The following is a 15,010-nucleotide window of genomic DNA, read 5'->3' as shown; positions in this document are numbered from 1 at the left end:
ATTCTGCCTAGTCCCACTGACCTGTACCTGGACCATATCTCTCCCGTGCACGTACTTATCCAAATTTCTCTTAAATGTTGAAATCGAACCTGCATCCACTACTTCCGCTGACAGCTCGTTCAACACTCTCACAACTTTCTGAGTAAAGTTCCCTCTCATAGCCCCCTTAAACATTTCACCTTTTACCTTTAACTCATGACTTCTAGTTCTAGTCTCACCAAACCTCAGAGGAAAAAGCCTGCTTGTATTTAACCTATCTATATTGTGTTCAGTTCTGGTCACCTCATTATAGGAAGTATTGAAGCTATGGAGAGGGTGCAGAGGAGATTTACCAGGATGTTGCCTGGATTGGAAAACAAGTCTTATGAGGCAAGGTCAGCTGAGCTGAGACTTTTCTCTTTGGAGCGAAGAAGGATGAGAGGTTGATAGAGGTCTACAAGATTATGAGAGGCATAGATAGGGTGGACAGCTAGTACCTGTTTCCCAGGGCACGAATAGCAAACACCAGAGGGCGTATGTACAAAGTTTAAGGGAGGGAAGTTTAGGGGAGACATCAGGGATTTTTTTTTTTTTTTAAACACACACAGAGGGTTGTGAGTGCCTGGAATGACTTGTCAGAGATGGTGGTGGAGGCTAAAACATTAGGGGTATTTAAGAACCTCTTGGACAGGCAGATGGATGAAAGAAAAATAGAGTGTTTAGTACTTTTTTTTAAAGGAATATATGGGTTGGCACAACATCGAGGGCTGAAGGACCTGTACTGTGCTGTAGTATTCTAGTGTTATACCCTCATAACTTTGTACACCTCTTTTGCAAACTGAAGTCACATAAATCAAACACCACAAATTTTAGCTCTCTCATCTTGTCTTACTGAATATGATCATGTCTTTGTGACCTGAAACACTTAGACAATAAGATGGCTTGAAATGTGATAAATTAGCCCACGAAACTAGATTTTTCCAAATTTAAGCTATCTCTAGTCTAATAAAATTATTACACATCATCCAGACACCTTCTTAATATTTAGGTCCATTACAATTTCTTGTTTTAGTCTGCCACAAGTTGAACTACATCTCTATTCTCCCTGTGGACCCATCTTCCATTCCTTGTACTGTATACTTCAACTTGGCCAATTGGTCTCCAGCCAGCTGTCAACTTTCACTCGAGTTTGCTGACTTTCCAATGAGTGTCTATCACTTGTTTCTATTTAACAGAAGCTGAAAGAGTTATGAGAAGCAGCAGTTTTCTTGAACAATTGTATTAGGGGAAGTGATGTGGGAGGAAGAGGATGTTCAGAGGAAAAGTACATCCATTAAATGGTGAAAATGCAAAGTAAAATCAGGAAATAGTGAACTTGCAGAACGATGACGTTGCCTCAGTATTTACATCAGAGTGAATGACAGGGACTGATCAAATAAGCGTGATAATGAAGATAACAACATAAAGAAACTTCCCAGCTAGAGAGTTTCTTGCTGGAAGCATGTGGCAACATTGCACGTGGTCTAACACTCAGATTGCCAACTGTTCCATTAGATTACAGTTTGGCACTGCATAGATGGACTGTAATGATCTATGATTCCATTACAAAAACTCGTATGCCACTGTTTCACTTAAAGGGAAATGAAAACTACAAAAATATCTGTTGAGGAATCCATGGATTTACAGAGGACTGGACTGGACATTGACAATTAAAGCAGTTAGAGAGGCAGCTTTGGAAAGGGAAGGTCATGCCTAATGACTTGGAATATTTTGAAGTTAAATATTAATGCTGAAAAATGTATCATATTTAAATTTCCAGAATTCATTTGGATAGTCTCTCCACAGGATATTGATAGCTAAGACTGAAACACTGGGATTAAGCACTTTGCTTACATGCAGATGCATTTACATTTTGATCCCTATATTTTTGTTGGCAGGATTTGCTTCAAATTTAAAGCAAGAAAACATCGCCAAGTTTTGTGATGCCATATTTTCCTCTGAGACAAAATTAACAGAACATTTATGGAAGTGACAGAGTTTCTGGCATTTTTGAAGTGATGTATGAATTCATAAGAATAATTCATCACATTGTCAGAGCCAAAGCAAATGGACACCTTTTGAGTGCTATCATCATTGAATCTACATACTTGCAATCACATACTAAACTAATTTGCAGCACTTCGCTAACAGAAAATCATGGTTATCATCACCACTGCTTTAGTCAACAGCACTAAACTTGAAAACCAATCATTAAAGGGCATATATTTCGGTTTAGAGGGGAAAGGAGATCTAAGGGGTAAATTTTTCACATAGAGAGTGGTGGGTTTTTGGAACAAGTTGCCAGAGGAAGTGGTGGAGGCAGGAACAACCACACCATTTACAAAGCTTTGGACAGGTACAGAGCAATAGAGGTATATGGGCCAAATACAGGAATGTGGGATGAGAGTAGACAATTTTGGTCAGCATAGACGAGTTGGGCCATGCTGTACAGCTCTACTACAAACAATGCAACAAGCTGCACCCAAAAATAAAGTCACCTTTATGAATGACCCCAAACAGAAGGACAAAGCTAAGAATGCTGGGATATCAAGCTCTTATAAAATAGCAATGTGCCAATTACATCTTCTGTATTGCAAAGTTACCATTTCTGAACAAATTGCATGGGATGATTCCGTTAAACTTGTGTTAGCATGCATGCTGAATATTCTAGTTTAATTGTTAGGAATGGCCCCCACAGTAAGTTTCAACTGAGCTGTCTGTGCAGCTATGTTGTTAACATAATTATAAACAAATTAAGTATTTCAAAGTCTTTGCATTAAATCAGGTCAGCTGATTTTGTGAATTAGAAATTCAAACTCTGATTTCCTATTGATAAGTTTAAAATAAAATCCAGGAAATGAAATGACCATTTGGAAATAGTGCCACCATTAGGATCAGCAACAATGTTAATTTGCCCAGAGCCTTGAATGTTACCAAATGCACTTTCTGACCCACATAAACCAACTCAAGTGATAGCAGGCTTCACAAATACCAAGTCTGGGGTGAAAACAGGACATGCTGAATACAGCAAAGACACTACAGCATCTTTGCTGTTTCCAGTCTGAAATCACTACTGTAAAATTTGTAGGAAATATTCTTGTTAAGTATTACATGCAAGCACGAAGACTTCTATGTTTCTAGTATAATACTTTCTCCAGGTCAAACCCATACAGAGACTGCAGTGTTACCAGAAGTCTAGAATAACATCCATAGCTTTGTCCTGTGTTAAATCAACCTAAATCAGTCAGTACGCTTTCATAGAAACATAGAAAACCTACAGCACAATACAGGCCCTTTGGCCCACAAAGCTGTGCCGAGCATGTACTTAATTTAGAAATAGCCCTCTATTTTTCTAAGCTCCATGTACTTATCCAGGAGTCTCTTAAAGGACCCTATCGTATCCACCTCCACCACTGTCGCCGGCAGCCCATTCCATGCACTAACCACTCTCTGCATAAACAACTTACCCCTGACATCTCCTCTGTACCTACTTCCAAGCACCTTAAAACTGTGCCCTCTCATGTCAGCCATTTCAGCCTTGGGAAAAAGCTTCTGACCATCCACATGATCAATGCCTCTCATTATCTTATACACCTCTATCGGATCACCACTCATTCTCTGCCGCTCCAAGAAGAAAAGGCCAAATTCACTAAAACCTATTCTCATAAGGCATGCTCTTCAATCCAAGCAATATCCTTGTAAATCTCTTTCTTCTCAACTGTGATTTCTTTGTCCCACAAGGCAAAGGAAAACATGAAAAGGCAGCCTTACACAAAATAGTCGTTGACAAAGGAAAAATCAAAAAACTTTAATGACTAAAATCTGAAATAAAAGCAAGTCTGTTTTTGTCTCAAAGAAAATGGCAAAGAGCTGAACTAGTTGTTTTTCTTTCTACTGATGCTGCCTGGGTGTTTCCAGCACTTGTTCTTGGATTCATAAATAAAACTATTTTCTTATCTGTAAGAGAAGTGGTTTGAGAGCTTTATCCAAATTTAGCCTGATTTTAAGTTAGGAACATAGACAAAATAAAATATTTTAACTCTTAGTGGGAGTCTTGAATTTGTAAACTCCAACTGATATACTCCTGTAGATGAGGACAACCCTGTTTCCTGTTAATTATCCAGATTTTCAGTGTTTAATGCCCAACAATGAGATCACTAATGTAACTTTACTGAATTCAGTCATTACTTAGAGATTTTCTTTTTCGAGAAAAAGAGTTACTACAGCACTGCTGCACAATGCTTTACAGCACTGGCTATAAGACTGGGGTTATATGTCTGTAAGGAGTTTTATGTTTTTCCTGTAACCGTAGGGGTTTCCTCTGGGTACTCCGGATTCCTAAGACATATGGGTTAGGGTTAGAGAGTTGTGGGCATGCTATGACGCCAGAAGCATGACAACACTTGCAGGCTGCCGAGCACAATCTTTATTGATTTAATGCAAACAATGCTTTTCACTGTATATTGCTATATTTCTTCACTATTCTTGGTTGGTGCGGCTGTAACTAAACCCAATTTCCCTTGGGATCAATAAAGTATGTCTGCCTGTCTGTCTGTATGCTTCGATGTACATGTGATAAATAATAATGCTAATCTTTAACGTTTCAATCTCATTGAAGACCATAGGTGCCACCATACAGATCTGTCATAGTCACTTCAGATTATCTTCAACATTCGTAGTTAACACTTTTTAAAAGCTAAAAACAAGATGAAGAGTACAACTAGATAATAGTTTTAATAACAGGTTTATCTTACCATAATCCCGCAGGAGTGCTTGTGCAGGCCTTTCACTATCCGGTGTCGTAGCCTCAGAGCTGCCAGTACTGGTCATACTGATACCGCTACTGTTTCGGCTGTGACTCTTGAGTGATGTGTGAGTGCTATCACCAACGCTCTACAAAAAGACGGCAGAGTGAAGGAACAAGTACAGTTTGATCAGAGAGCTACACAACTGAACTATTCTGCTGTGCTGAAAACCAAGCTGTAGAGATGAGGTGGACTACTCTTCCAGTGACTTAAGCTCAAAGGACTTCTCATTTACAGAATTAAAATATGCACAATGGCTGCTTACCAGCTCTGTCTGAGAACCAATTGCTTCCAAAAGAGCAGAATCTTGAACAATATTTAACATGGCGCCTAAAAGGAAAACATTTCATTGTTGACTGATTAAAATAGTGACAACCAAAAATCAGTTATGAAAAAAGATAAAATGTAAACTAACCTAGAATCATCTGTGTGTTGTTGGGATCTGTTTCAGTCTGTAGAGCACCAATTAACACATTGACAAGCCTCAACTTCAGAGAGAGAAAGGTAACGGGTTTGTCATGTGAAGAAGATTCCTCACTGCTGAACTTTCCTTCCAAAAGCACCTGAGAGGTAAAAAAAAACCTGTGGATACGGCTTGGATTCATGAATTATGTTTTTGTTTGAACTGTTTTATTTCAAACGAGTCAGTTCTGCCATTCAATCATGGCTGATCCTTTTCTCCCCTCCTCAATCCCACTCCCCAGCTTTCTCCCCGTAACCTTTGATGCTGTTGCCAATCAAGAACCTACTAAGCTCTGTCTTAAGTACACCCAATGACCTAGCCTCCACAGCTGCCTGTGGTAACAAATATCACTAATTCACCACCCTCTGGCTAAAGAAATTCCTCTGCATCTCTGTTTTAAATGGACACCCCTCTATTGTGAGGCTGTGCCCTCTTGTCTGAGAGTCTCCCAACATGGGGAACATCTATTCCACATCTACTCTGTCTAGGCCTTTCAGCATTCAAAAGGCTTCAATGAGATCCCTCCTCATTCTTCTAAATTCCAGTGAGTACAGACCCAGAGCTATCAACCTTTCCTCATATGATAACCCTTTCATTCCTGGAATCATCCTTGTGAACCTCCTCTGAACCTTCTCCAATGCCAGCACATCTTTTCCTTGATGAGGAGCCCAAAACTGCTCACAATACTCAAGGTGAGGCCTCACTAGTGCCTTATAAAGCCTTAGCATCACATCCTGCTTTTGAATTCTTGACCTCTTGAAATGAATGTTAACATTGTATTTGCTTTCCTCACCACCGACTCTACCTGCAAGTTAACCTTCAGGGTTTTCTGCACAAGGACTCCCGAGTCCCTCTGCATCTCAGATTTTTGAATTTTCTCCCTGCTTAGAAAACTGTCTGCACATTTATTTGTTCTACCAAAGTGCATGACCATGTATTTTCCAACATTGTATTTCATTTTCCACTTTCTTGCCCATTCTTCTCATCTGACTAAGTCCTTCTGCAGCCTACCTATTTCCTCAACACTACCTGTCCCTCCACCAATCTTTGTCTCATCTGCAAACTTGGCAACAAAGCCGTCTATTTCATCAGCAGTCCCAACACCAACCTCTGCGGAACACCACTAGTCACTGGCAGCCAACCAGAAAAGGATCCTTTCATTCCCACTTGTCGCCCCCCCCTACCAATCAGCCAATGCTCTAACCATGTTAGTAACTTTTCTGTAATATCATGGCCTCTTAACTTGGTAAGCAGCCTCATTTGTGGCACCTTGTCAAAGACCTTTTGAAAGTTCAAATATACAACATCCACTGCATCCCCTTTATCTATCCTACTTGTAACCTCCTCAAAGAATTCCAACAGGTTCATCAGAAAGGATTTTCCCCTAAAGAAAACCATGTTGACTTTGTACTATCTTGTCCTGTGTCACCAAGTACTCCATCACCTCAACCTTAACAATTTACTCTAACATCTTCCCAACCACTGAGGTCAAGCTAACTGGACTATAATTTCCTTTCTGCTGCCTTTCTCCTTTCTTAAAGAGCAGAGTGACGTTTGTAATTTTCCAGTCCTCTGGCACCATGCAAGAGTCCAATGATTTTAGAAAGATTATTACTAATGTCTCCACAATATCTACTGCTACCTCTTTCAGTACCCTAGGGTGCAGTTCACCTGGTCTGCATGACATATGTACCCTTATGTCCTTCAGCATTTTGAGCACCTTCTCCCTTCCCCACACCATCCAACATCTGGCACACTGCTAGTGTCTTCCACAGTGAAGGCTGATGCAAAGCACTCATTTAGTTCATCTGCCATCTCCTTGTCTCCCTTTATTATTTCTCTGGCCTCATTTTCTAGTGGTCCTATATCCACCACTCTCATCTCTCTTAATTTTTTTTTTTTTTTTACATACTTGAAAAAGCTTTTACTATCCACTTTTACATTGTTTGCTAGCTTGCTTTCATATTTCAAGTTTTCCCTCCTAACGATTCTTTTAGTTTGTCTCTGTAGGCTTTTATAAGGTTCCCAATCCTTTGTGTTCTCACGAATTTTTGCTTTGTTGTACGCCCTCTCTTTTGCTTTTGATTGTTAAGTTTGTGGCCTAAGGTAGAAGGACTTGAGTTATACAGCTCTCATTACATGCACTTGCAGTTCAACTCTTTGAATGATAACGCATAAAGTTTGAAGTTAATAACCTTGGTGGTTATTTCTGTTTCTGATAATTGAAAATTGCAAGTAAGCACTGTCTGAGAAAATGGACATCGGCCTTCGTGCAGTCATCCGCTACCTCTGTCTCAAAGGCTTATCACCCAAGGAGGTCCACAAGGACATGGTGGCAACACTAGGGGAGGGTGAAAAATAAATGTGCTAGGTTTTCTAAATTGACTCCTTCTACATTAGGCCACAAACTTATCAATCACCCCTCGTACATAAGCTTTAACTTATCTTTTCATCCACGGTTGACCTATTTTGCCATTTGAGTATTTCTTCATGTTTGGAATACATAAATATCCTCAAGCCATTGCTGCTCTGCTGATATCCCTGCCAGCATTTCCTTCCAATTTAATTTGGCTAACACCTTTCTCAAGACCGTAAGATATAGGAGCAGCAGTAGGCCATTCTGCCCATTGAGTCTGCTCTACCATTCCATCATGGCTGATCCAATTCTTCCAGTCATCCCAACTCCCCTTCCTTCTTCAAATACCCTTTGATGGTCTGGCTAATCAAGAACCTATTTATCTCTGCCTTAAATGCACCCAATGAGTTGACCTCCACAGCTGCTCATGGCAACAAGTTCTACAGATTTACCTCCCTCTGACTAAAGTAATTTCTCTGCATCTCAGTTTTAAATGGACATCCTTCAATCCTGAAGTCATGCCCTCTTGTCCTAGACTCCCCTACCATGGGAAATAACTCATACAACTGTAATTTCCTTTTCTCCACTGAAATACTACCACGTCAGTCTTTGATTTCTCCCTATCAAATTTCAAGTTGAGCTTAATCATATTGTGATCACTGTCTCCCAAGGATTCTTTTACCTTAAGCTCCCGAATCACCTCTGGTTCATTACATAACACCCAATCCTATATAGATGATCCCCTCCTAGTAGGCTCAACAACAAACTGCTCTAAAAAGCCATCTCATAGGCAATCAACAATCTCGCTCTCTTGAGATCCATTACCAACCTGATTTTCCTAATCGACCTGCATGTTAAAATCTCCCATGACTATCATAACATTGCCCTTTTGTCACACCTTCTCTATTTCCTGTTGTAATCTGTGGTCCACATCTCAGCTACTGTTGTGAGGCCTGTATATAACTGCCACCAGGGTCCCTTTACCCTTGTACAGGGACTCAATCCACAAGGATTCAACATCTTCCAATCCTATGTCACGTCTTTCTACTGATTCAATGCCATTCTTTACCAGTAGAACCACGCCACCCCCTCTGCCTATCTTCCTATCCCTCTGATACAACATGTAACCTTGGATTTTCAGCTTCGAACTACAACCATCTTTCAGCCACGATTCAGTGATGGCCACATCATACCTGACAATCTGTAATAGTGCAACAAGATCATCCATCTTATTTCTTATACTCTGTGCATTGAAGTATGACATTTTGAATACTGTATTTACTACCCTTTTTGATTCAGCATCCTAAAACATAGAAACAGAGAAACATAGAAATCTACAGCACATTGCAGGCCATCCAGCCCACAATGCTGTGCCAACCATGTAACCTACTCCAGAAGCTGCCTATTATTTCCCTACCATAAAGTCCTCTATTTTTCTAAGCTTCATGTACCTAAGAATCTTTTAAAAGACCCTACTGCATCCACCTCTACCACCTTTACATTCCTTTCACCCACCACTCTCTGTGTGGAAAAACCTACCTCTGATATCCCCTTTGTACCTACTCACAAGTACCTTAAAACTCTGCCCTCTCATGTTAGCCATTTCAGCCCTGGGAAAAAGCTTCTATACACATGATCAATGCCTCTCATCATCTTATACACCTCTACCAGGTCACCTTTTATCCTTAGTCCCTCCAAGGAGAAAAGGCCAAGTTCATTCAACCTATTCACATAAGGCATGCTCCCCAATCTAATCCATATCCTTGAAAATCTCCTCTGCACTCTCTCTATAGTATTTGCCACCTTCATTTAGTGAGGTGACCAGAACTGAACACAGTACTCCAAGTGGGGTCTGACCAGGGCCTTATAGAGATGTAACATTATCTCATGGCTCTCAAATGCAATCCCACGGTTGAAGGCCAACACACCATATGCCTTCTTAAAAACAGTCAACCTGCACAGCTGCTTTGAGCGTCCTATGGACATGGAACCCAAGATCTCGCTGGTCCTCCACACTGCCAAAAATCTTAACATTAATACTATATTCTGTCTTCAAATTTGACCTACTGTATCAAAATGAACCATCTCACAGTTATCTGGGTTGAACTCCATCTGCCACTTCTCAGCCCAGTTCTGCATTCTATCGATGTTGCACTGTAACCTCTGACAGCCCTCCACACTATCCACAACACCTCCAACCTTTGTGTCATCAGCAAATTTACTAACTCATCCCTCCACTTACTCATCCAAGTCATCTATAAAAATCATAAAGAGGAGGGGGTCCGAGAACAGATCCCTGTGGAACACCACTGGTCACCAACCACCATGCAGAATATGAACCATCTACAACCACCCTCTGCCTTCTGTGGTCAAGCCAATTCTGGATCCACAAAGGAAGGTCTACTTGGATCCCATGCCTCATTACTTTTTGAATGAGCTTTGCATGGGAACCTTATCAAATGCCTTCCTGAAATCCATATACACTACATCCTTGAAATTGCAGGGGCCCTGGCAGAAATATTTTAAATGTTGATATCCACTGGTCAGGTGCCAGAGGATTGAAGGATAGCTCATCTAGTTCCGTTGTTTAAAAAAGGCTCAAAAAGTAAGCCAGGAAATTATCGGCCGGTAAGTTTGACATTGGTAGTAGGTAAATTATTGGAAGGAATATTAAGAGACAGGATCTACAAGTATTTGGTTAGACAGGGACTTATTAGAAACAGTCAGCATGACTTTGTGCGTGGTAGGTCATGTTTAACCAATCTATAAGAGTCTTTCGAGGAAGTTACCAGGAAAGTGGATGAAGGGAAGCCAGTGGATGTTGTATACATGGACTTCAGTAAGGCCTTTGACAAGGTCCCGCATGGGAGGTTAGTTAGGAAAATTCAGTCGCTAGGTATACATGGAGAGGTAGTAAATTGGATTAGACATTGGCTCAATGGAAGAAGCCAATGGAAGAAGTGGTAACAGAGGACTGCTACTCCAAGTGGAGGCCTGTGACTAGTGGTGTGCCACAGGGATCAGTGCTGGGTCCATTGTTATTTGTCATCCATATCAATGATCTGGATGATAATGTGGTAAATTGGATCAGCAAATTTGCTGATGATACAAAGATTGGAGGTGTAGTGGACAGTAAGGAAGGTTTTCAAAGCTCAGAGGGATTTGGACTAGTTGGAGGAATGGGCTGAAAAATGGCAGATGAAGCTTAATGCGGACAAGTGTGAGGTATTGCACTTCGGAAGGTCAAACCAGGGTAGAACATACAAGGTAAATGGTAGGACACTGAGGAGTGCAGTAGAACAGAGGGATCTGGGAATACAGATACATAATTCCCTAAAAGTGGCGTCACAAGTAGATAGGGTTGTAAAGAGAGCTTTGGTACATTGGCCTTTATAAATCAAAGTATTGAGTATAAGAGTTGGAATATAACGGTGAGGTTGTATAAGACATTGGTGAGACTGAATTTGGAGTATTGTGTGCAGTTTTGGTCACCTAATTACAGGAAGGATATAAATAAGGTTGAAAGAGTGCAGAGAAGGTTTACAAGGATGTTGCCCGGACTTGAGAAACTGAGTTACAGAGAAAGGTTGAATAGGTTAGGACTTTATTCCCTGGAGCGTAGGAGAATGAGGGGAGACTTGATAGAGGTATATAAAATTATGATGGGTATAGATAGAGTGAATGCAAGCAGGCTTTTTCCACTGAGGCTAGGGGAGAAAAAAACCCAGAGGTCACGGGTTAAGGGTGAAGGGGGAAATGTTTAAAGGGAACATTGGGGGGGGGGGCTTCTTCACGCAAAGAGTGGTGGGAGTGTGGAATGAACTGCCAGATGAAGTGGTGAATGCGGGTTCACTTTTGACATTTAAGAAAAACTTGGACAGGTATACGGATGAGAGGGGTTTGGAGGGATATGGCCCAGGTGCAGGTCAGTGGGACTAGGTGGAGAAATGGTTCGGCACAGCCAAGAAGGGCCAAAAGGCCTGTTTCTGTGCTGTAATGTTCTATGGTTCTATCCTGTGTTCTACCTCTATTAATGTGTTTTGTTACCGCCAAATGTACTGATACACACCCTGATGGCTACAATTATGTCCTATCATCTGCCTGCCCTTCCTGACAGCCTGACTGCATGCTAAGGGTTTAGGAATAAACCAAATAATTGGGGACCTTCACAATGGGTCAATTTCTAGACACTATGATGGAGACAGAATTAGCAGTCCTTGAGACAATGTGGATTTATTACAGTAAGATAGCAAACAGTTATCTTAAATTTTTTTGACGAAATAACAGTGAGCATTGATGAAGGAAATGAGGATGATGTATCAGTAAATGGCAGAATCAACTTGGCAAACCTCATTAGCATTTCAGAAATATTCCTCTTGCCCTATCCATCTTTCTGCAACTTCAAACTAACCGGTCTTCTCTGTTTTCCAGTTCTAATGAACCTGAAACATTAGCTGTGTTTCTCTTTCCATAGATCTCACCTGACTCGAGTATTATAAAGATTAGTTTTAATTGTCACACATATATCGAAACATGCAGAGAAGTGAAATCAGTGAGAATTGTGCAAGGGCAGCCACAAGAGTCAGCATGCATCTCACTGACACTGACTGTATGAATTTGGAATGTGGGAGGAAGCTGGAGCTCCCAGAGGAAACCCACATGGTCATGGGGAAACTCCTTTCTGACAGTGGTGGGAATTGAATCCTGATCAATGAAAGCTGGTGCTGTTAAAGTGGTTGTGTTAGCCAATAACTATTGCACCACAATTTCCTGTGCTTCCTGTAATTTCCATTTTTGCTTGAGGCTCACGTATATACTTTCTTTCAAAACACATTTGCTAAGGTGCCACATGATGGGCTTGTCATTAAGACTGAAGACCATGCAGTAGCACCATAGATAGGTAGTTGGGTTGAGTAACAAAGAGTTGGAGTGAAAGGTTGCTTTACGGAATTAATGAAGTGTAATGTACACTGGTGTCCTTCAGGGGTCTGTACTGGCAGCATTAGCTTTCTTTATATTTTAATTAATTGAACGATGTATTTTCATGTCCTGCTCCTGAGCTGTATCATTTAATGTGAAGAAAATTCACCAAATGATTCCTGGATGACAAGGCTGTGCTGCCAAAGGGCTAGATAGTTTGGGTCTGTGTTCTTTGGAACTGAGATAATGAAGAGTGAGATGCGGAGACGTTTCCACTATTGGAAGAGTCACAAACAAAGGGTCATAGCTACGAAAAAAAAGGTCAGTTATTTAAAACAAAAACTTTATCTCTGGAATTCTCTGACTCAGAGAGTGGTGGAAACCAGATCATTCGACGTATGTAAGGTGGGGAAAGATAAATATTTGATAGATTGAGAAATTGACACAGTTATGGGAAATGGAAGATAGATGAGGCCAACAGAGATCAGCAATGGCCATGTTGGAACAGGCTTGACTGCCTAATGTAAAGAAAGATTTAAAGGAATGAGATGTTGAAGAAATTTGCCAAAATTATTACAAGAATTACAGACCTCAATTTTGTGGACAAATTGCAAGGGTTGTTGCCTTTGAAACAGAGGTAGTTGTGATAATCACTGCATTTAAACTGAAGACACATACTCAACAATTCAGAAACAGCTTCTTCTCCCGTCTTCAGATTTCTGAATGGTCCATCAATTGATGAAAGCTACCAGATTTATTTCTTTATTTATAACAATTTTATGATTTGCATTGTACTACTGCTGCTGCAGCAAAAAATCATTAACATAGAAAATCTACAGCATAATACAGGCCCTTCGGCCCACAAAGCTGTGCCGAACATGTCCTTACCTTAGAAATTACCTAGGGTTACCCTTAGCCCTCTATTTTTCTGAGCTCCATGTACCTGTCCAGGAGTCTCTTAAAAGTCCCTATTGTATCTGCTTCCATCACTGTTGCTGGCAGCCCATTCCATGCACTCACCACTTTCTGTGTAAAAAAAATTACCCCTGACATCTCCTCTGTACCTACTTCCAAGCACCTTAAAACTGTGCCCTCTCGTGCTAGCCATTTCAGCCCTGGAAAAAAGCCTCTATCCACACGATCAATGCCTATCATCTTATACACCTCTATCAGGTCACTTCCCATCCTCCATCACTCCAAGAAGAAAAGCCCAAGTTCACTCAACCCAGTCTCATAAGACATGCTCCCCAATCCGGGCAACATCCTTGTAAATCTCCTCTGCACCCTTTCTATGGTTTCCACATCCTTCCTGTAGTGAGGCGACCAGAACTGAGCACAGTACTCCAAGTGGTCTGACCAGGGTCATATGCTGCAACATTACCTCTTGGCTCCTAAACCCAATTCCACGATTGATGAAAACCAATGCACCGTATGCCTTCTTAACCACAGTGTCAACCTGCGCAGCAGCTTTAAGTGTCCTATGGCCTTGGACCCCAAGATCCCTCTGATCCTCCACACTGCCAAGAATCTTACCATTAATACTATATTCTGCCATCATATTTGACCTACCAAAATGAACCACTTCACACTTATCTGGGTTGAACTGCATCTGCCACTTCTCAGCCCAGTTTTGCATCCCATCAATGTCCCGCTGTAACCTCTGACAGTCCTCCACACTATCCACAACACCCCCAACCTTTGTGTCATCAGCAAACTTACTAACCCTCCCTCCACTTCTTATCCAGGTCATTTATAAAAATCACAAAGAGAAGGGGTCCCAGAACAGATCCCTGAGGCACTCCACTGGTGACTGACCTCCATGCAGAATATGACTCATCTACAACCACTCTTTGCCTTCTGTGGGCAAGCCAGTTCTCGATCCACAAAGCAATGTCCCCTTGGATCCCATGCCTCCTTACTTTCTCAATAAGCCTTGCATGGGGTACCTTATCAAATGCTTTGCTGAAATCCATATACACTACATCTACTGCTCTACCTTCATCAATGTGTTTAGTCTCATCCTCAAAAAATTAAATCAGGCTCATAAGGCACGACCTGCCTTTGACAAAGCCATGCTGACTATTCTTAATCATATTATGCCTCTCCAAATGTTCATAAATCCTGCCTCTTGGGATCTTCTCCATCAACTTACCAACCAATATATGATAATAAACTTATCAAAACATTCTGCATTGTGACCATTCCAATGTACATATTCTGTGATGTGAACATCCCAATGACATTCTGTGATGTGACCATCCCAGTTCCTACTGAACCCTCCCAATGCCCACCTTCTGCGACGTGACCCACCCAATGCCCACCTTCTGAGACGTGACCCTCCCAATGCCCACCTTCTGCGACGTGACCCTCCCAATGCCCACCTTCTGCGACGTGACCCTCCCAATGCCCACCTTCTGCGACGTGACCCACCCAATGCCCACCTTCTGC

The 15,010-nt window shown here is 41.3% G+C and overlaps 1 protein-coding gene across 8 annotated transcripts in view; it reads right to left on the bottom strand.

Moving 5' to 3' along the window:
- The window catches only part of ralgapb (Ral GTPase activating protein non-catalytic subunit beta), a 166,714-nt gene that overhangs the window by 81,275 nt on the left and 70,429 nt on the right, over nt 1–15,010 (bottom strand). For all 8 annotated transcript variants that reach the window (XM_073062270.1, XM_073062269.1, XM_073062273.1 and 5 more), the window contains 3 exons: nt 5,239–5,386; nt 5,089–5,153; nt 4,773–4,911 (listed from right to left, as the gene is read on the bottom strand). In XM_073062270.1, coding sequence (XP_072918371.1) covers nt 4,773–4,911; nt 5,089–5,153; nt 5,239–5,386 — 352 coding nt within the window. The remainder of the gene's footprint in view (nt 1–4,772; nt 4,912–5,088; nt 5,154–5,238; nt 5,387–15,010) is intronic.

This window comes from Hemitrygon akajei, chromosome 11 (genome assembly GCF_048418815.1).
Source record: "Hemitrygon akajei chromosome 11, sHemAka1.3, whole genome shotgun sequence".
Taxonomy (NCBI): Eukaryota; Metazoa; Chordata; class Chondrichthyes; order Myliobatiformes; family Dasyatidae; genus Hemitrygon; species Hemitrygon akajei.
The sequence above is the reverse complement of the archived record's forward strand: the minus strand, read 5'-3'. Positions and strand labels throughout refer to the sequence as shown.